Here is a 20,902-nt window from a genome sequence, read left to right as displayed (position 1 = left end):
TGGGCACATGATGTCACTGGATGGCATCATATGACAAAAGAATGTAATGCTACAGATATGTGTGAAAATAAAGGTGAAAACGACACCCATCCCGGTTGAACAAGTGTGGACGAAAGCTACGAAAGTGTCAGTTTTGCTTTCACTATCAATTGCAGTGTCCCTAATTATCCTTCATCACGTTTTCTTTTTTCTTCAAGATGGTGTAATACTAATAATGTTCTTTGTTTTAATATAACACCTATGCCAGGAGATAGCCTGACCAGATCTGAAATGACAATTTTAGTCAGATTTTACCTTGATGAGGATGTCTGCTTCACTTAATTAAAAATTGACTCAAGAAGACATTACATTTATTATTTTTTAAAAATTATGGAGGGAGTTGAACTTGCATCGAGTATAGCATGCTTGGCTAGTCACATATATGACATCATTAAGGAAGTGAAGGCCCACAAGGAACGTAGTATGCGACTTGCTGAGAGAATGAACACGCTGGTTAATTCATTAAATCGGGCTAGAGAATTCGCGAAGGAAGAAGACAGCAAAAATTATCGGGAAGCATTAGAACAACTTCATCTGTGTTTAAAAGCAGCTGAGACGTTCGTCTATAAGTTGAAAGACATGAACGCAATTGTGCGATTCTGGAATAGGGGAGAAATCAAATCTTCATTTGACGACTATAATGTTCAATTCGACCAGTTGATATCTTCGCTAACTTTAGGATTACAAGTAGATGCGAAAGATAAAATCAACAAAATATTTGATAAGCAAAACAAAATGGCGGAGGACTTAGTAGATGGATTGAACGATTTTAAAGAATTCAAGAAAGGTATGTGGTCCTACATATATTGTCGCATATTCCTCTTTTCTTCGTATAACTGGATTTCTCAGCAGTCCCGGGTCACAAACACACAACCAGCCATGGCCTATCTTGTGTAATATTTGCAAAGCGGCAGATATAGATGTATACGTAGTGGGAGATAAACAGCATGCGAGGCGATGTATGGTGTAAACTGAAACATACTCTTCATTTCCGTTGCTAGATAACCCCCGTCCCTAGGATGTCTGCCCCAAAATAAACTGCATAAATTTATTTGACTCTTTTGTTCTAAGAAGTTACACTAAACTAAACATACATACATTTGTATTTAATTAGCGTCACTACCGCGATATGCGGACATTTCTTAAACTTAGTATAAAATCTACATTTGATTCATTATCATAGCAATGTGCGTGTTTAGCCATAATTGTAGACGCCAATTACAATCACACTGACGGGAAGACGTTTACCTGCTAAAATGGAACTTACAGATTCATGACACTGCAACGATTTTGCACTTGCAAGCAGGACGGTTAAAATACAAGCGTGCTAAAGTTCAAAAAGTGTTTATTGCATTTCCTTGTGTGCTCTAGTCAGAGCGGTTCGTGAGGGTTTCTTGAGACTTCCCGTGGGTGGGGCGGTTCGTTATTTTGACTGTCACACTTAGAAGTAAATTTCTTATTCCCCATCTAAGAAGTGTTTTATTTTGTTCAATAATTTTATTCACTGCGTATAGTTCTCAACAAAACTTATTTTCACAACTAACAGTGCAGTAAAATAAAATATGACATGCTTTCAACCTTTCGACGACTGAACACGAGCGCCATCTTCATCTTTAAAGATCGTAACTCTGTCAGTTTATGAGCTGTTTTATATTAAAAAGAATAACAAAATAAAATAAAATCCTGACCTAAAACCCTATTTTCAGAGGCCATGTTATCGGAAACACACACTTTGTTTTGGCCTAATAGATATCGGCTTATAAAATAAATTATATATGCGATCTTAAAATGGCGACAATTCATAAATTTGATACTAGTATTATATTAATATTTGATAAAGGTTTTAAAGGATTTTGTGTGTTTTTGTCATTGTATACAGTTTCTCAAACTATTGTGAGACAACCAGTTGACGATCTCAAACAAATAAATACCAGCGCACTGACACTACTAAAACCGATCGGAGAGGGGAAGTATGGCGTTGTATACGAGGCAATCTACATGGCACATCCTGTGGCCGTCAAACAATTTAAACCTTTACGGTAGGAGCAAATATATAAATATCAGATTTAGCACCTGTCAATTATAAATAAATAAATATTTATGAGAAGGGGTGTGTAAAGTGTGAATACAAACATATGAAGATTTACTTATATACAATTATAGTATAAGTTACCATGTGACTTGAGAAACAGTCTATAACGTCAATAATTTATCAACCCACTATACGGGGCGGGGTGTCCGGCAGACACCTTAGTCATATTTGCCTATTTTCGTACATCTATTTCAGAGGGGTTGCACAGAATTGGCGAACATGATTTTTATGATAGCATAGACTGAGGCATAAAACATGCAGCTAATACGTTAAAAGCAACCTCAATGGTGTCCCCCTTTAAGTTAAAAGGATACAAAAAGAACCTTCATGATTTATAAATTGACTGTTCATTACTGTTTCCATGTATTGATGTATTCCTTATTTTCTGTCATATGGTTAATTTTAGAGGTTGCCAGGATAAATTGTTAAGGGATTTGAGAAACGAGGCAGAGAACATGAAAAAGTTGGATTCGGCGCATGTTGTCAGACTGTTTGGAATTTGCACAGAACCAGGTAATGTAACTTTGTAAGCCTAAAAAATAAACTAATCAAAATAATCAAACATACTGTGCAATCATTCAGACGCAGTACAGAAGCTGCTTTGCATATAAACACACGAGTTTGGTTATACTAATTATAATTTCCAAAAGAGAGTTTAATGTATCAGATCAGTTTTTCTGTTTTTGTTTCAGATAACTTTCTCATTGTAATGGAATACATGGCCAACAGAAGTCTGCGATATGTTTTAGATCACCCAGAACAGTTCAACCTCAGCTGGAAAGATAGATTGGAAATGGCGAGGGATGGAGCTTGTGGACTCTTCCGTATACATTGTTCAGAAAATACACCGCCCATGTTACATAGATGTATCTCAAGTGAGAAGTTTCTCGTTAACAAATTCATGCAGGTTAAGGTAATTGAATAAAAAACAATCTTTTTTCTTTGATTATTTTGTTTGGGAAACCCAGATGGTGAATGGTTACTTCTGGTGATTATTGGGGTAGACAACTGACTGGTGACCCGATAAACAAAATTTCAAACGTTTGTACAAATGTTAATTTGACCTTGAACATGAAGGTCTAACCTACCCGTACACTCGAAGGACTATCGATGCTACACTATTCCACTATTCTAACTAACATTTTGATTTTGTGAATTTTCAGCGAAAGACTGGGCTTGATTTCCCCTGGCCCTCCCTCCCCTGTAATTACTGGACACTGTCTTACAAAGCAAAGTTTGCCATTGCTGTAGTACCAAATTCTGTGAAACCTAGATTACTTTTAAATCCGTTCATAGGTTTCAGATTGTGGATTTACTTTAACAAAGACGTCGGCAGCTCGTCATGTAAGTAGTGCAAAGAAGAGTACAGTGAAGTATATAGCACCAGAACACCTGAAGGACATTCATGCCAAGTACACTGACAGAAGTGAAGTTTACGGGTGAGTGATTATATAAAACATAGTAGGCTGGAACACTGACAGACATGCACAACTTTGTATAAATCTTTTCTGCTGGAGAAAAGGATTATATAGATTCCAGGCTCAGATGATGATGATGATGATGATGATGATGATGATGATGATGATGATGATGGTGGTGGTGGTGGTGGTGGTGGTGGTGGTGGTGGTGGTGGTGGTGGTGGTGATGGTGGTGGTGGTGGTGGTGGTGGTGGTGGTGGTGGTGGTGGTGGTTATTTTGATGACGGTAGTATTTGTAACAATCTTGCATGATGTTCATAACAAACTATTAAAGTTATTAAAGAATAAGCCTTGTCGTGACATGAAGTTTAAAAAAATCATTAATATTCCTATTATGTATCAGATATGGTATTGTAATGTGGGAGATAGCTACTTCACAGCAGCCATTTAAAGGTAAGTGTCGGAACTGTTACAATGTAACATGGTAACAATAGAAAGATATGACTTCAAAAAATGTTACACCTGCTTGTTTTAGAAAGGAACGAAATATGTATGTTATGTATGTATGTATGTATGTTATGTGTGTGTACGTATGTATGTATGTATGTATGTATGTATGTATGTATGTATGCATGCATGGAGTGCAAAAGTACTGAGTAGGTAGGTGGATACGTTTATACGTCTATACATCAAACTGTAAGTGCGTTCGTACAGATGGATGAATGGACAGACGAATGGACAGACGTATATGCGTGTTACACATTCAACAAACGTATATACTTAATGCAGACATAAATCAAATCTAAGTACTACTAGTACATTTACGCCCTTCATTTATATTTGTAGGGATGAGCGATGTTAAGGTAAATCACTTTGTTTGCGGAGAAGGAATGGAAGGTCTCCCAGAAGATTGTCCACCGAAGTTGACTGAAATCATAAATAGATGTAGATCGTATGAGCCATTGAGGAGACCACGTTGTCAAGGTAACTACATTTTACAACATCTAAACATGTGTATTATTCGTTGTTAATGAGGAGTTTTGGCATGAATTGGAATAGTGTTATTGCCCAAATATTGAGTAAGTACTAGAGCTCGCGCTAAATGTAATGTCAGAGAAAGGGGATGGTGGTAGGGATGAGGTGAGGGCGAGGGTTGAGAATCATTTTTAGAACACAACATGAAGTCAAGATCTGTAATCATGTCATTAAAAACATACAAATATATCATTCTCATTGTGTCTGCAACTGTAAATGAGCATAATATACGTACTCTGTATGTAATCAACTTCCTAGGCTCCCTGTAAGAAATTGGTCGTCCGGGTTATACTGATAAGTAATTCTGATGTTTTTTAAATGATTTGGTATTTTGAGATGTCTAAGTCTCAATCATGTCCTATTCACACTGGGTAGACTTCTTCTCATGTCATTATCTATATATTTCGTTATTTCTTTGCGTTTTTGTTTGTTTAACAGAAATATTCAACAAACTCCAGGTGGCGTGTTCTGAATACGATAAGAAATAGATCCTGCAGGACGGGGAAGTTGGTCACGTGTCACTGGTACTACAGCTGTAAAAGATTCTCCTTTGTCGTGGTGTGACAAGCCAAATCACCGATTAGACTCTGAACGTAAAATGGCATAAATCTACAACAATTACACCTTAGCCTGGGCACTGAACATAAACGAGTTACCTATATTGGAATGACCGTAAATTTAGACAATTACGTAGAAAAGAGAAGTGTTCGAATAATCTAATTCTACATTATTAAAGATAAAACAATACAGTAATTGATGTTTCCATTTTCATATTGAAGGCTGAACATATTACCATGACAACGGAAAACCTGAATACAATTACACAACTGTAATGTAGCGAAGTCTGTATGTAAAAATGTTTTGTATCCTATATATTCATACCCACACGCTGTCAAGCTGAATTCACTTTTATGTAATGATATGTCAATTTTAGATAAGTTACGTTTTTCTGTCTTTTTATATATTTTGGTGAATACACCTTCACCGTCTTCAGTAATATCCTGAAGACATGATACTGTATTCGATATCAATTTAAAAAAAAGGGAGAAGAAAAAGTGAAATTGTGGAATATGGTGAATATTTGAAATAATAGGAATAATATTGTTTTCTCATCACGAAAATGAAATTATTTAGTGCTGCAATATTTCTATATTTATGTATGGAGAAAAATAGTGTAAATCTGAATTTCATCAAAGTATCCATGTACATAATTTGTAAGCTTAGGTATTAGTGAAACACAATATCACTCGTTAGTAATAAAATTTAACCAATACACAAAACATACTTTTGATAAGCTGAGATCTTTCGACTACAAACAGTCAGTCTTGATATTGTTCAATTTTAACATATTACACGATATGTTGGTATCTGACAGCAGCTAGTTCTGTTGATGTCTGATCGCTACAAATCGACACCCACGGCGATGTGATTCTGTTGATACCAGGTCGTTAATGTAAATCATGTACATTGACTATTAATAACATTATGAGATTCAGCTGAAATAAAGGCGGTTGAAATTTCAACAAAGCAAATTTCTTAATTGTACACCTGGGTCTTGATTTAATGGAAATCAACATCATTTATGAAATGTATATGAGAAGGTGAATCCCCTTCCAATGTACATATCTGTTTAGATTATAAATAATATCTTTATTATGTAACGTCAGGCGTTTTCGTTATGTGTTTCTTATTACGATGTATATACATTTTCGGTGAATAATAAAAATGTAATAAAAATCACCGAGTTTTCATATACGCATACACCAATAGCGCTTTCACACAGTTCTCAAAAGTGCATTGTACAATTAATATCCCTAGGCCTAGCACGGACCCATAACGTCACATTGTTTGTTATACTTCCTCAACTCCCTGGGGAGCATACAATCCACTGTAATCTCTTCAAGCACATCAAATTAAATCCTTCACATAACAGCCTCTGTCCTACTAAGGTTCCCATTATACAGCATGGGGCTCAATCGTGGGTTGATTCTTGCCCAAGAACTTTACCCACTCACTCAGAAACAAACGGCAACGATGAAGCTCGAACTAGCACCAGTCACCTATTGACGCAATGTTTTGAATGACAAAATCAGCCAGACTACTCGTTTCCTAAGCGCTATAGCTAACAAAACGACTTCAATTTTCAACCAGATGCATACATTGCTTTATGCATTATATTAGATTTGGCAATTTGGAAAACCCAGTGTCAGTGGAGGAGGGCTGGAAGCAGATTTATGAACGAACATAAAATCGAAAAAAAAAAATCGAATTGAAAGCTTGTGTCAGCGTTGCGGATGGATAATTCATCAACAACTTGAACACTTGGGGTCGCCAAAAATTATAATTCAAGTTCCGAATGATATATTTTATTTATGAGGGCGCTCACCTGCTCAGTATTACAGAGATCATAGACCGTAGATCGAAGAGTGCGATATCCTCTCAGCAATACAAACAAAATGTTTGTATATGTACTTCAGTTTTACTATTGAAATTTAAACGATTCGTTGAATTGAGGCTGACACTCCGTGACAGTAAGACAGAGGTCATGACCTTAAAAGGTTCGCAATATTGAATAAAACAATTGTGTATAGGAGACTTTGTTATTCAAATAAAGCATACTTGGTGACGGTATTGTGTATGAACAATGGCTAGTGGTATAGAACGACGAGAGATTATAATTACAATTCACACACCGACATGTTGTTCAGTAACAAACGTTATCTCGTTGAAACTATTGTCAACTTTACCCTTGGAATCTATCAAGTGTAGAAGATTGTCAGCAAGACACCACATCCCCTGTCAGTCGTAGTCATTGCCGCCAATCTCCTCACCAACCAATATTGCTAGGGTCCATCATAGGTATAGATGTCAAAGACACTGATATTTTCACAAAAGAAATAACGGTGTATTGTTTGGAAAAGGTTGATCCGAATTGATCCCTCCTTAGGTAAGCTCTTTGAACATTATTTCTTGGCTGTGTTTCGTTGTTATGATTTCAGTCGATTTTACATTTCAGCTTTCACTGTCATTTTGCAAGACACTGGAACGAAATCTTCGTTGCATATCTTGACCGATAAAAATAATTCTCAAACTAATTCACCACAAGTGCTTTCTTTTACCTGTTATTGAGCTCACTTGATGACTGAGTTCACCTGGGGATAAACGTAATTTAGCGTATATAAGTTGTATTCAGTTAAACATTTCAGCGTATTCTATAAATCTACCGACACTTTCACGATAATTCAAGTGTATTTAGATATGACACACCATCTATTCTTCTCGTTACAAACACAGAACCTGCTTCTGTGCAGTCATTTAATAAGCTGGTGACCATAAAATTAGACCATAGGCAAGTACACTTGTCAAAGGGAATTCTTTGCCGCCATAACCATCGTGGTTGGCAACTACCAGAAAGAACACAGGGGGTCACTTTGTGGGTTATTGTTAGCGACTGCGATGATAAATAACTTATTTATTAGTGTTCTCATATAGGCTTGTAAATCAGTTCACACAGTGACAAACAATACTTGTTGTCAGAGAATTCCAATATGAACTACTACCAAATGTGCCATAAACAATTTTATAATGCTTCCTACTTGCAAATTCAATGTGAACAACATTGACCAAGTCTGTGTTTGTAACTCAATACATTGCAAAAAAAAAATAAAAACCATTTGTAAAAAGTTGATTACATGTACAATAACAAACATGTTGTACATTTATTAATATTTTTGCAAGTTATTGAGTTACAAACAAGGACTTGACATTGTTTGACATTAATTTTTCGAGGAGGCCATGATAAAATTGTTTTAAAAATTAAAAATCTAAAATAAATACCAGAACCTCATCCATACGGCCACTTTATATTGCCGTATAATTTTCTTGAAGAGGCAATCAAGATAAATTGACATTTTCCTCTTCGGTATCGAAGAGCAAGGTTGGCCTAATTATTGATATGTGTTTTCGTTTTTGTTTTCCACATATCTTGATTTTATGTATGATAATAGAAGCCACTAGGAAATAGTACATTATATTTATTAGGTGTGTCGAATATCTTAAGATATGTTTATTAAATTTTAAAGCAAGTCAAGATTTAGAATTTTCATACTTCTGTTATTATAGTTATCAAGTAAAAAGATAAAAAATTATAAGTAACGCATTGTGATTTGAGAATTTATTTTCTCAAGACTTAAATAATAAAACATGCCTTGAATTCATTATGGGCCTTGAGCCTGATCCAAACAATAATAACAAATAAAATAAATTCTCGCAAGCTGGAGCACACATTTCTGCTGAAGCAAAAAAAAAGTCAGCATAGAATTTTCCCGTTTTGTCCATAAATATAATTGTCAAGTTGACCTCAGAGATATCCATGTCTGATGTCAAAGTTAATTTTTGCGTGTGACTCAAATTTATGTCATCCAATCATCATAGTTTGCCTAATAGGCCATTGCAGACTGCAAACAGGAAATTGAGAAAACAGCGCCCTCACTGAAATTGGGGGTATCATCACCTCATCCCTTGATATTCTATAGAAGTGTAAATCAGGGATGTTTTTCGTATTGTTCAGACATCGAGGAAAGAAGCAGTGCTTTAAGTAACCTATACCATGTATACCCCAGGGTACACGTAGACAGGAAGTAGAGCGTCACCATGGCAAATTTTGGAAAAGCCTATTAAGTTTTAATATACAAATTCAACAAAATAATACTGAAAACGCCCAGCAGCTAGCTCTGAATTGTACATGTCCTTTCAGTGACTCTGTTGTGCTACTATAAACCCTTTTAGTCACGTAAAACTTCTCAACGTCACCTACTGTAGAATACCAATTACAGTACACAGCATAGTGACAAACAGTATTAAAGTGTTGCCGTGATATAGCCCAACCCTAAATAATGTGTACCATAGACCCTACACATATGGACCGAGTCAACAATTCATAGCTATCAAGTAGATAACCTGAAAATAATGTTGAAAACACCTTTTGAAGTTGTACATGTCAGGAGAGTCGACAATATGATGACCCTCCTAAGGCCTAACAAAAAATATTGTCTGGTTCCAGTTACCCTTAATTTAAGAATAGGTGGGGTAGGTAGATATTTTATTTGACTGCCTGTATTTTTGTCAGTTGTTTACAAAGGTAACTTGGTAGAGCTCGTATTCGCAGATGACTGTTTGAGGTTGGATTTAGGGTATTAACGGTATTCATATAGTAGATAGAGATCAGCATGTTTGCCGTTTGGTATTCTGGGACAAGTAAGAAGTGTATGTTGTAACAACCGAGTCATTTTGTCTAGTTGATAAAATGATTAAGTCTATGCTATTCTGACTGATTTTCATTTCAGGAAAGTCCATCATCCCTACGCCTGATCATCTGCTACAGAGTCAAGCAATTTAATCCTGTTGTGGCAACAGACACTTCTCTGGCAAAGGTGGACTTTTATAACGCATAGTATAGCGGGGATGGCCTCGGCTAACTTTGAACCCACGGTGCACGTGATTCCTAGTCGATGGCAGACTGAGACGCCACCAGACGAGGTGCAAGCAATGGATCGACTTTCTGATGAAGACTACATCCGAATGGGAGAGAAGCTACAGATAGTGTTGTCAAAAATTGACGACCCGAAACTCAAAACTTCTCGCCGGGCACCACAAGCCGCTGGTATAAGGAGATTTTTCCTTACCGAGGAACAGCTGGATATTCCTGATCTTTTCCCCGAAATCCATCCACGAAGTGAAGGTGTCGAAGTACGAAATCATGGAATCGCAAAACAAAGTGGTGTAGATCCCCTCGCAGTTGCTCTGCCATTCAAGGTTACGCGACGTTTGCCATGGCGCAAAAAGAAAGAAAATTTACAAGCGTTGCAAAATGTGAGAGCATATGCGAGAAATCGGCAGACGATTCTCAAACAAGTTCAACAAAAGCAATCTAAGCTAAAAGATGTGGAAGAAAGTTGGGAAGACTTCCTGGCTGAGGATGTAGACGATTTTCTATCCGGCATGAGGACAGCGATACAATCACAAAGAAAAGTGATTCTTGGTAAGAACGTGGAGGCGTTATGGGAGGTGACAAGGTGTCGAGAGAAGTTGAAGAAAATGAAAGACAAAAGAACATCGGCGTTGAAGAAATTCGAAAAAATCTACAATGACGTGTATGAGATCAGAGAAGACTTGAAAAGAGAACTGTTGAGACTCAATGTTGATCTGGTCAAATACCCTGAATATGTGAAGATTATGAAAGAATTTGATCAGTGGACAAAGATGATAAAATACAGTAAACGGAACAGACGGGCCGTGATTGTCCATCGACAGATACAAGAAGCTGTATCTACAGGCAAAGGCAAATGCGGTGGGATTCTAAGCGCTGTGTCGTTTTCCATAGACAGTGGGAACAGGATACTAGATCGAATCTCTAAAGTTTGGTCCCTGTCCGCATTCTTTCCTAAACTGATGAAAGGAGGTGAGTAAAATCCTTACCCTATACTGCCCTCCCCACGTCAGCATGACTATTAGCCCAACCAATTGCAAGAGAACTGTCTTCATTTCTCAAGCATCCAAACGAGCAGCTTGAGATCCAGATAGCAACCATGACTAGTTTCTAGGCTACGTGACTATGAGTTCCCAAAGTGTGATCATTTGACATGTGTCAAATTATTGTGTTCCTATTTTAATGTTTGCTTTGAGTTCGATGATTCATGGTATATTTGACACATCAGATCTCTAGCTATGCATTTCTACGTTGCCATATCCTAAGGTATTTGGGTCATGCAATACATGACTATCAACAACACACAACAATGAAGTGGGAAACTCTATTGCTTTGTAATTCAATTTCACCACCGTCATATACATTTTTGCTATTTAATTTCATTTTTATGTTCCTTGCACTAGCTATAAACATTCACGGGATTCTTATTGTTTTACGCATGTAGAGCGATCAATTGCTAATGGGGTGTATTTTTGCATTTCTATCAAGACAACACAGAACTGACAAATTAAGGCTTTCCTAGGCATAAATATATCTTCCGTAGCAGTTTAGGTGGTTGATCTGGTTCTCTCGCTTGCCAGGTCGGCCATCCAGCCTTCTACTTCTACGGAGGCTAGTGTAACTAAGACGACCAACTTGACGAAAACAATGTATAATTATATGAGAACTGATGTCCCTTTGAAACGTATTGAAGAGAACTTGATTGATTAAAATTATGTCCAATATTGTAATTTTTATGACACACCTCGTGTTGTTATTTAAATTTCAGAACTTATAGATGAAGCAGTTAATAAAAATCTCACTGAGGCTCGCAATGCTATGGATCCAGAATCAGACACCAACGTGTACAGGAACGAGATGTCAGCCATGTCCCAAATGAATCAACATGGAGGTTTTCTGAGTATCGACGACAGTGGTGTCTCCCTCTTTGTGCCGATACAGGAAGATTTTAAAGACAAACAGGAGGTTTTCGTTGCCTTGGATACAACATCTGAAAGTGCGACAATGCAAGCACAATCTCAAATTGATGTTTCACCCGTCATTAGAGTTGGACCACCTGGAGTACACTTCGACGTTCCCGCCATATTGACCATTCCACACTGCTTGACGGAACAAATGAAATGGAAGTTTAGTGTGGCTGTGAAGGAAGACAATGCCGAAGAGGACAACAAATGGCAACTACCACGTAATGACAATATACATATGCTGGCAAGAGACCATGACGTAGTGGTGCTCATCGACAAAGCTGCTCGGTATAAAGTGGTCGCTGAGCCTACCTTGTCTGGGGGGAAACCAGTGAAGTCCGTTTGTGTTGGTACTTTCTATTCTCCGAAACAAAGGAACATCGATTCTGACGCCTCTGAATTTCGTGTGCATATTTGGAACAATACACCGTCAAATACCAAGGTGGGTATAACTCAAATGTTCACTCATCCTGTGATTAACCATTTCCCTCCAGGTATGTGGTAATACTCACACTGTATCAAAGGCTCATGATAAATACAGCGTTCTTTATTAGACCCTTTCCTCGAACTGTTGGAATAGCAAAATCTTGCTCTTTTATCTGTTCCCTTTCGATGGGACCTGTTCAAGTTACACAGGCAGGTTTTGTTTTCACATAATTCTATCTTTTTTCCATCATCATAGATGATAAACTTCCTTGAACGGCAGCAGTTTGGAGGAGCAGTGGCACACGCAGGGTCGATTCTACTACACTCTGGGGGTAGTGATGTGACTGCTGCTATCACGGGTACTTCATCAAACTGGGATGTCGGTGATGACAGCAGAAACAGGGTAAGTATTCTTTATCATACGGAGAACAGATACCCGTTTAATGCTGCCACCCATAGACTATTTACTAGACTCAACCATATACTTTGTTTTACTTTCCTTGAACCAAATGTGATTTTTTTTTAACTTTGAAACATTTTTACTCGACGATGGATATTTCGTTTGTTTTACTTCAATACAAGATATTTATTTGTTGGCGAATTCTTAGAAATCGATAATTTCACATTTTGGCAATATTATAGTGAAGAAAATAGATTCGTGTATAGACGATCAGCACAGTATACGATTTGGCAGTATATAAGAAAACAAAAAGCAATCACCAGTGTACACTCGCTATTAGTCGAGTGCGTAACAAGAGTGTCTACAACGATAAACCTTTCATTTTAGACAGTTACATTGAAGATATTGTTGTTTGTATTGACAACGTTGTGAATAGTTCCTGCACAACAGAATCGACCCAGTGCGGATTCTAGGACACTGTGTTTTATTGTCCCTGTTTTATTCCACACAGTCTTCTATTATTCACCTATTAGTTACAATGCACCTTTGCCGACAGTTTACGACCTTAACGTACTTGACGAAATTAATCTAACTGTGATTAATACAGTATCAATGAGGGGGAGTCATTGAGTTTACACATCACTGTTTCGTTACCACAATATTGGCTAAGTGACAAAATGTTATTCTATAAGTACAAAAGACTTTTGAAAGTGAAAATACATAGAACGATTCACATTTGTATGCACAGTATTAGGGCCTACACTTTGATTAAACTATTCTAGCGTAATGTTAGTACAATTGCTACATGGCATAGGTGGCATTACGTGTAAAATCGTCTGCAATCTTGCCATGGCATAGATATGGATGTGTTGCTATGGTATCTGATGGTATTGTCGATGTTTGACCAGTTGACTCATATGTATTCACTCATGATCACTGACGCACATGCGTATATGAAGTCAGTTGGTGAAAACCTTGGGGTATACCATCCGCGGGGGTGGTTTATACAACAGGCCCTTTTCTAATATATAACTAACATTACACCCACCCCTACCCCCACACACATATAAACCCAATGTATGCATATTTAACGCCTTCACTATTTTCGTTTTTCTTCCAGAAATTTGCCCTATCCAAAGTTTGGCCGATGCCCGACACCTCGGGGTATTATCAAATATTTCGATTGGATAATTTATCAAGCGATTCTGATGATGAAGACAGTCGAGCCTACCTGGTTGTGAACCAAGACAAAACACCTGTACCAGCAACGCCATTGTTGTTGAAACATCAAGAAAAGAATAGTAATCAGGTGTGTGACGTCATCATAGTATTTGCATTTTTTCTGACGACAGATCAGACTTGAAAGTAGTAGAATGGAATTAGAAGAATGATGTAGTTGTACTTGATAAATAAATTGGTGATTTTCGACTAAATATAATTAAAACTCATAAATTGCCAGAAAATACAACATAGAAGAAGAAAAAAGATGGTCTAATTGTTAGAAATGTGATTGTTTTGGACAGCCACGCCGTTTTACATTTATGATGCACACCTCGCATTACATATTTTTGTGTTTTTTTACTGGCAGACTCGGGACCGGGAAACAGGAGGTAATGGCCAGGCGGGCTCGGAAATACATACTGATATCAAATTCAGACGCGAATACCGTCACGTGATTCCTGAGACAGAATTTAAGAAACTGTGTCAAATCCTGGACGTAAAAAATGATAGTCGCCGTAGTGCTATTCCACCAGATTGGAGAGGCTTAGCACTAGCACACGACTTGCAGTTACTAAACGTAATACCGTGGGTAGAAAGACGACTTCACCAAAGTCCGACCAGTACCATTTTGAGCTTTATCATCACGGAAGAGTTCAGAGAAGCGAAATCCACTCTGGAAATCAGAGAGTATTTGCTGCAAATTTGTATTCAAGTGCAAGCAACCGATGCAGCTGAAATTGTGGAGCGTTTGACTGTATTAACAGAAAATGAGATTTCTCCTGTTGCTGCTATTATAAACGAAACGGGAATATTGAATGACGTCATGGAAAAACTTCAACTGGCGGAAGAAGAACCAGGAGAACCAGAAGATAATAATGCTAGTGATAACGAAGATGAAAGCGTGATCGGAGATAGCTCCCCTGCTCAGCAACTCTTAAAGGCATGGATCGAACAGAAAGCGTCAGCCAATGAACGTGCTTCATTGGCTGACTTGCTGACCGCCATTGATGACGTCAGCAATGATGTCAAAGTTCGCATCGAAAAAGTATTAAATATTGACTGAGGGTTACGGAATTGGTCAAAAAGAAATTGACCATTTTTAAATAATAGTTTGATGAAATCCATTACAATTGCAAAAATTATTAATTCAACATATCAAATGTCGATCATGTTTATTTATAAAATTGATGATAAAAACTATTTCAACTGTTTCTTATTGTATTTTTAATTATTACAAGAAAATGTTGATCACGTGCAAGTCGTGTGTAACATCGTGTCTTGAGATTTACTTCAAATGTAAATAAGTGTTCTCAGTAATTTCATTTACAAATAAGAGAGTAACGTTACACCGGCAATATAGAATGGCTGATACATCTTTGGGTAAAACATGTAAAGTGAAAGATAATGGGGATATCATTTCGTCTGACTTAAATTTTACAAATCATTCGAGCAATCACTAGTAAAGCCTTTAGAGTGTTAAGCTTTATTAATCAAACAGTTGAGACTTCAGTAACATACGTACGTACATGCACATACATACATACATACATACATACATACATACATACATACATACATACATACATACATACACACATGTTTGTTGTCGTCTTGAATATAGCTGTGTTTTAATGGAACCTTGGCGACAATTGCAAGCTAACATTTCACAACTTGAGCGGGTACTAAAAGGCTTGTAAAGTATATTTATGTAGTCAGTTTTCAATCATGTAAAAAACAGAGACAGAGGACTGTTTTGTTGTTTATTTTGGTATTATCAACATTGTACGTATACCATGCCGGAGTTGAGGTTTTATACAAACGTGCTTATGGTATATGTACAATTATAGCACCTATATTTTACAGTTCTGTATATAGCTTGAATTGGATTTCAATGCTCCAACTAGAATTTTACAGAACCAATCTTTTTAGAGAGAGGCGCCTAGGCCCAGTCGTACACTTGAAATATTGAAAAATACTCGCCTTTAATCAGGAACACGCAATGTTTTAAAATTGATGCTGTTTAAATGTGTTTTAAATCTTAGTCTGGTTTGGTCTTGTCAAATGTATTATCCAAGGCCTTATATTTACAACGTCGTAAACCACATCGTGCCTCTTTACGGCACCTTCCGAAACGTACCCGCCAAGAGATACTTATTTCGTTGCTTTAGCAGAAATAGGTGCTCTGGCTTGTGAGAATGTATCATCGCCCCACGTTTTGGTGTTGTTGTATATTTTTGTATATATTTTTGAGCCTGACGGTAAATGGGACTCGTCCCGTATGTTATCCTTGGAAATAAATTGCCTTTTATGATTTGAGAACAGTATAGTTTCTTGTTGTTATACATATTGATATTTTCTATTCAGAAATACTTTGGAAATACACCATCAATATCAAGGACAATGTGTTTTTCGGTAAAACATAATTTATGACACGAAACAAATTATGACGTCACTGGACCAAACCCTTCAATTCGATTAGTTTGTGTATCTGTTTGTTAGTTCGTGTTGTGTTTTATTTATTTTGCCCATTCAGACGTTCTTTTTGCACTCAATAATATAGATTTACCATAAATGAATGGTCTGAAATTCTAAAAGTCAGTATTACGTAATTGTTGTTATGATAGCCAAGATACTTTGACCCGACGTGTATGAATATTTTTTGTGTACAGTGACTAATTTCACTAAAATCTAAAAACTGTCGTGAAAATAAAATGTTCACCAACATCCACTTATGACAATTTTTAGTTTGTTTCAGAGTTCGTCTTAATAATGTTTATTGTCATGATATTTTTGTCTGTGTGCACGACCCTCACGTCGTGGTGTTTTTTTGCGTGGGTACGGGTCAGGCCGTTTTCGACAGCGCCCCCAACGACATTTTGTATATAGTTGCTCGTATTCTTTCGTAATATTTCCGAAAATTGCCGAGCCCACCCCTATTCTATAAATTCTGGTGACAAAATGGCGGACCTACTAGACGATAACCAGCCTCAAAATGTCGATTCTGGTGTGGAAGAAGACCCAGCAGCAGCCTTTCTAGCAAGAGAGCAAGACCAGTTAGCCGGAATAGAAGATGACGATACATTTGGTGCCGATTCGTCGGAACCAGTGGAACAACCAGCAGAAGGTAAAATCGGGCGTTTCCGGTCTTGTGTCAACTCATGTTGTTGGCGTGGCACCGGTCATATGATTACCAAAAAAAATGTCCAAGAAATATCTATATTACACTTTCACAACAGACTTTTCACCTTTTACGGGTAAAGTATTGACAGTGCTCTCACCTAAGGATATCATTATCACCGAAGTAAAATATTGTAGAACAGAAATTCATCAGATATTAATATTAGTACAATAGTCTAGTAATACTATCGATAGAAATACGCCTCCAGTTCATGCCCCGATCAATGGGCCCCAAAGGAAGGGTTCTTCAGTCGGAAACTGCGTAAGAAGAAAATCAAATTTTCCAGTGTTTTCCTCTAATGTTTGTCGTTATAAACAGTAAAAACCATACGTGTGTTTATAAGTGTGGATGTATGGATAGGTAAATTCTACATGGACTGCATTATTTGAATATTCCTCATCTGGTTTCGGTGTTAAAATCGATTCGAAAAATCGTTTACGGTTTATATTGTTACTGGACATATATATGTTCAATTAATTACTTCCCCACGACTGTACAGTTCTAATTATATTTTTCCTGAATAAGAATATTTTATGATTGAATATTCAGCCGATGAACATTGCCAATACCATTTATTAAAATGAACAGTGGCAAAGAAATCCATTATTTTGAAATTCCATAGATGAGATAAACACCAGAGCCAGGAGATTTGTATTTGCTGTGCATTATAATAGCAGAAGTAAGACCTGTAAGCTAATAATCACATGGCTGTATGCCTTTGTCTTATTTATCCTTATAACAGCATCAATGTGTGTATTAACTACATTGTACTAAATATGACTACAAATTTGGATTACACCCAGGGCAGTATATAAGTTGTAAACCTGGAAATATTTGCTAAGGACTTCTTTTCGCTTGTTTCACTGGCCAACAAAAATGAAAAAATATGTCTAAAATGCCTTCTTACACATGAATACAATGTATGCCAGTGTGGTAATTAGTAAAAATTAGTCTTTGAGAAATAGCTGAAGACTCCCTCCCCCCAAAATGCAAAATTTTCTAGTAGCCAAAAAATGTAGGTTTACAATATTCTGTCCCCTGGCAGACAAATACAACTATTTTATTGAATTGTTCTGTTTTTCATCTGTATCTTTTCCTCACAGTAGCCAAAGTTATTTTGACTGGCATATTTTGCAATATTTTAGATTATATTACTTCATATCATTGCCTTCATTTGAACATATTTATCAATAATTGTAATCAAGTTTTAAGTACTATATTCTGCTTTGTGTTTTTACTCATCAAGCGCTGTAATTTTAATTCACCCTAGTTGAATTAATAACATTATCATTAATCTTATTTTGAAATAATATTAATTTGATTTAGGTTTGAACACAGAACCAGCACAGAGTCAGGATGATTTGGATTTCTTGGGAGGAGGTGAAGAAATTGAAGTAAGTTAAATGAATGTTTTAGTTATGCAATGGCCATATAAATAATAAGGCCTAAAAAAAATTTGTTTGGTTCCAGTTACCCAACCCCACCTAGTTTTTCATGCTGACCCTAAACTTTTTTAATGTATTCAAGAAAAATAATAAAATTGCAAATATTTTGAAGTCTCGCAAGAAATGCAGAAACTGACATCAACTTCTAAAGACAATATAAAACTGTTCTTCCAATCTGTAATGGTTATCCATCTGATAAGAAGAAACCAATAACACAAGGACCATATGGAAGACAATGGAAAACATAACTACCTGAATTAGACATTCACATATGAAAAAAAAAATACAAAAAATGAAATAAAAAATCTACCTACCCCACCTATTCTAAAATTGAGCGTAATCAGAACCACACAATTTTTTTTTGTTAGGCCTAACTATCTACTTTAAAAAAAAGATTACTCAATGTTTAAGATGTGTTGAAGTTATTGATAACTTTTTCAAAGGAGAGTTATAACTTTCAATGTGGCTTTATGACCTTTTACTATCACAGAATGTCATAATATAAACTATCCTTGGAATATCTTAGTTTGAACAAACTTAACCTAAGCAGAATGATTGTGTCATCCCCATCTCCAAAATGTTTGTGAAAACATTGTAAGTTCTCTAAATATGTCCGAGTGTTTCTCATCTGTCCTTGTAAGGATAACTCAATGGGCAAGAGACAATTTGTGGGTGGCATTATTATAAATCTTGTTTATGTTAAGTTAGGAGGTCCAGCCGCATTCACAATGATACCTAACTCTAACTCCTTAACTTGATACAAATATGTATCTTTTCTACTGTCAGTCCATTATTCAGCATTCTTGACTAATTGTTGTAGGTTCCTCAGGCCAATGGACCAACAGATCAATACTCTGCAATATCACAAATTGATACTCAGAGGCAAGAACCAGAGAAAATCATAAGATGGAGAGAAGAGCAAAAAGAAATGTTAGAAAAGAAAGGTTAGTGATGATGCAATTCATGTCTCTGCCACAGCCATTAGCTTTTAAAATGAACTTGACCTGCAGAGGGATAAGGAATAATTAGTTTGGCCATTTTGTGGTAATAAGCAAGGTGCATCTGATTTAATTTAGTAATTTATTGCAATGCAAGACAAATTTTTTTTGTATCAAAACATTCAAAGGTTGATATTTATATTCATGAAGACAAAAATGCTATACACTTCAGTGTGAACAGCCTTCATGAATATTCAGTGTTCAACCATTGCATACATTATTTCTGCTGACTCCCATGATGCAACAGCCCTTAGCAAAGATACCCTATAAAGGCACAAGATCAGCTTGATGTTTCTCTGAAATTGCAAGTAATTGTAATTGATGTAAAATCATGAAATAATTCTCCAGAACCATCGTTTATGAAATTCTCTCTATTTCCTGGAGTGGCAATCCCTTTTAAATATAATAGTACTGCAAAAACTTAGGACTGAATCCCTAACCTTCAAACTTTCTTTGTCTGTTCAGTAAATTGCAACGTTACATACGTTGAGATGCTGCAAGGTTGTACAAACTGACAGCGATGATTTATTTTCTTTTCCCATCCTAACTTCTTGTTGTTTGTGTTGATTACTGTACAGATTCCGAAGCTGAAAAGAAACGAGATGACTGGAGAGACGTTGCACGGAAAGAATTAGAAGATTGGTACAGAAATCGTGATGATCAGTTACAGAAAACTGCAGCATCAAATAGGTTAGTATGATAATAGACCTGTTAGGTGATACAACCAGAAGTCCTAACTTTTCCTTTGCGTAGGACAATAAATGATATTTAGTCAGACATGCTGACGTGCAGAATATAAGATTGGGAGACTGCCTCTATATGTGTAGGTATCCAGAGTCAAATGGTTTTCAGAAGACCTTCCATAAATGTTCTAAATCAGGACAGTTCTAAGCTTGGAGAGTTTCAAGTATCTCTTGTAGTTATCTAAAATCAGGACCGTTTCCTTCAAACGAGGTATTTGTATGTGTAAACAACTCTAGCTATTGTGTTTGCCTTTTAAAACTCCAGTAATTGTTCAAGGAGAAAGAGAAATTACAAATGTACATAGGGGATTCCCTGCCTGTGTTACCTTGTCCAGGAAGAACACACATTACAAGATACCCTAATGCCCATGTTTGCCTGTTGAGGGACAAAAGAGAATGTATAGAGGTGCAGTGCCCATCTTAGCCAGGAAGACAAGTGGCTCCTGCCCCGTTAC

General features: G+C 36.6%; 2 protein-coding genes across 2 annotated transcripts in view; both read left to right on the top strand.

Annotated features, from left to right (window-relative positions):
* The first annotated feature begins 369 nt into the window (after positions 1–369).
* Positions 370–4,037, top strand: LOC144444990 (mixed lineage kinase domain-like protein). Its single transcript, XM_078134539.1, has 6 exons — positions 370–826; positions 1,919–2,078; positions 2,538–2,644; positions 2,824–3,044; positions 3,428–3,570; positions 3,953–4,037. The coding sequence occupies exons 1-6, from the start codon at positions 370–372 to the stop codon at positions 4,035–4,037; spliced, it is 1,173 nt and encodes a 390-aa protein (XP_077990665.1).
* Positions 4,038–17,006: 12,969 nt separating this feature from the next.
* The window catches only part of LOC144444441 (clathrin light chain A-like), a 6,185-nt gene continuing 2,289 nt past the window's right edge, over positions 17,007–20,902 (top strand). The window contains exons 1-4 of the mRNA XM_078133852.1: positions 17,007–17,207; positions 18,588–18,655; positions 19,527–19,650; positions 20,283–20,394. Coding sequence (XP_077989978.1) covers positions 17,042–17,207; positions 18,588–18,655; positions 19,527–19,650; positions 20,283–20,394 — 470 coding nt within the window. The 5' untranslated portion in view covers positions 17,007–17,041. The remainder of the gene's footprint in view (positions 17,208–18,587; positions 18,656–19,526; positions 19,651–20,282; positions 20,395–20,902) is intronic.

The sequence above is a fragment of the Glandiceps talaboti genome, chromosome 13 (assembly GCF_964340395.1).
Source record: "Glandiceps talaboti chromosome 13, keGlaTala1.1, whole genome shotgun sequence".
NCBI classification, from domain to species: domain Eukaryota; kingdom Metazoa; phylum Hemichordata; class Enteropneusta; family Spengelidae; genus Glandiceps; species Glandiceps talaboti.
Note: the sequence above shows the minus strand (reverse complement) of the source record. Positions and strands in the feature narration are given on the sequence as shown.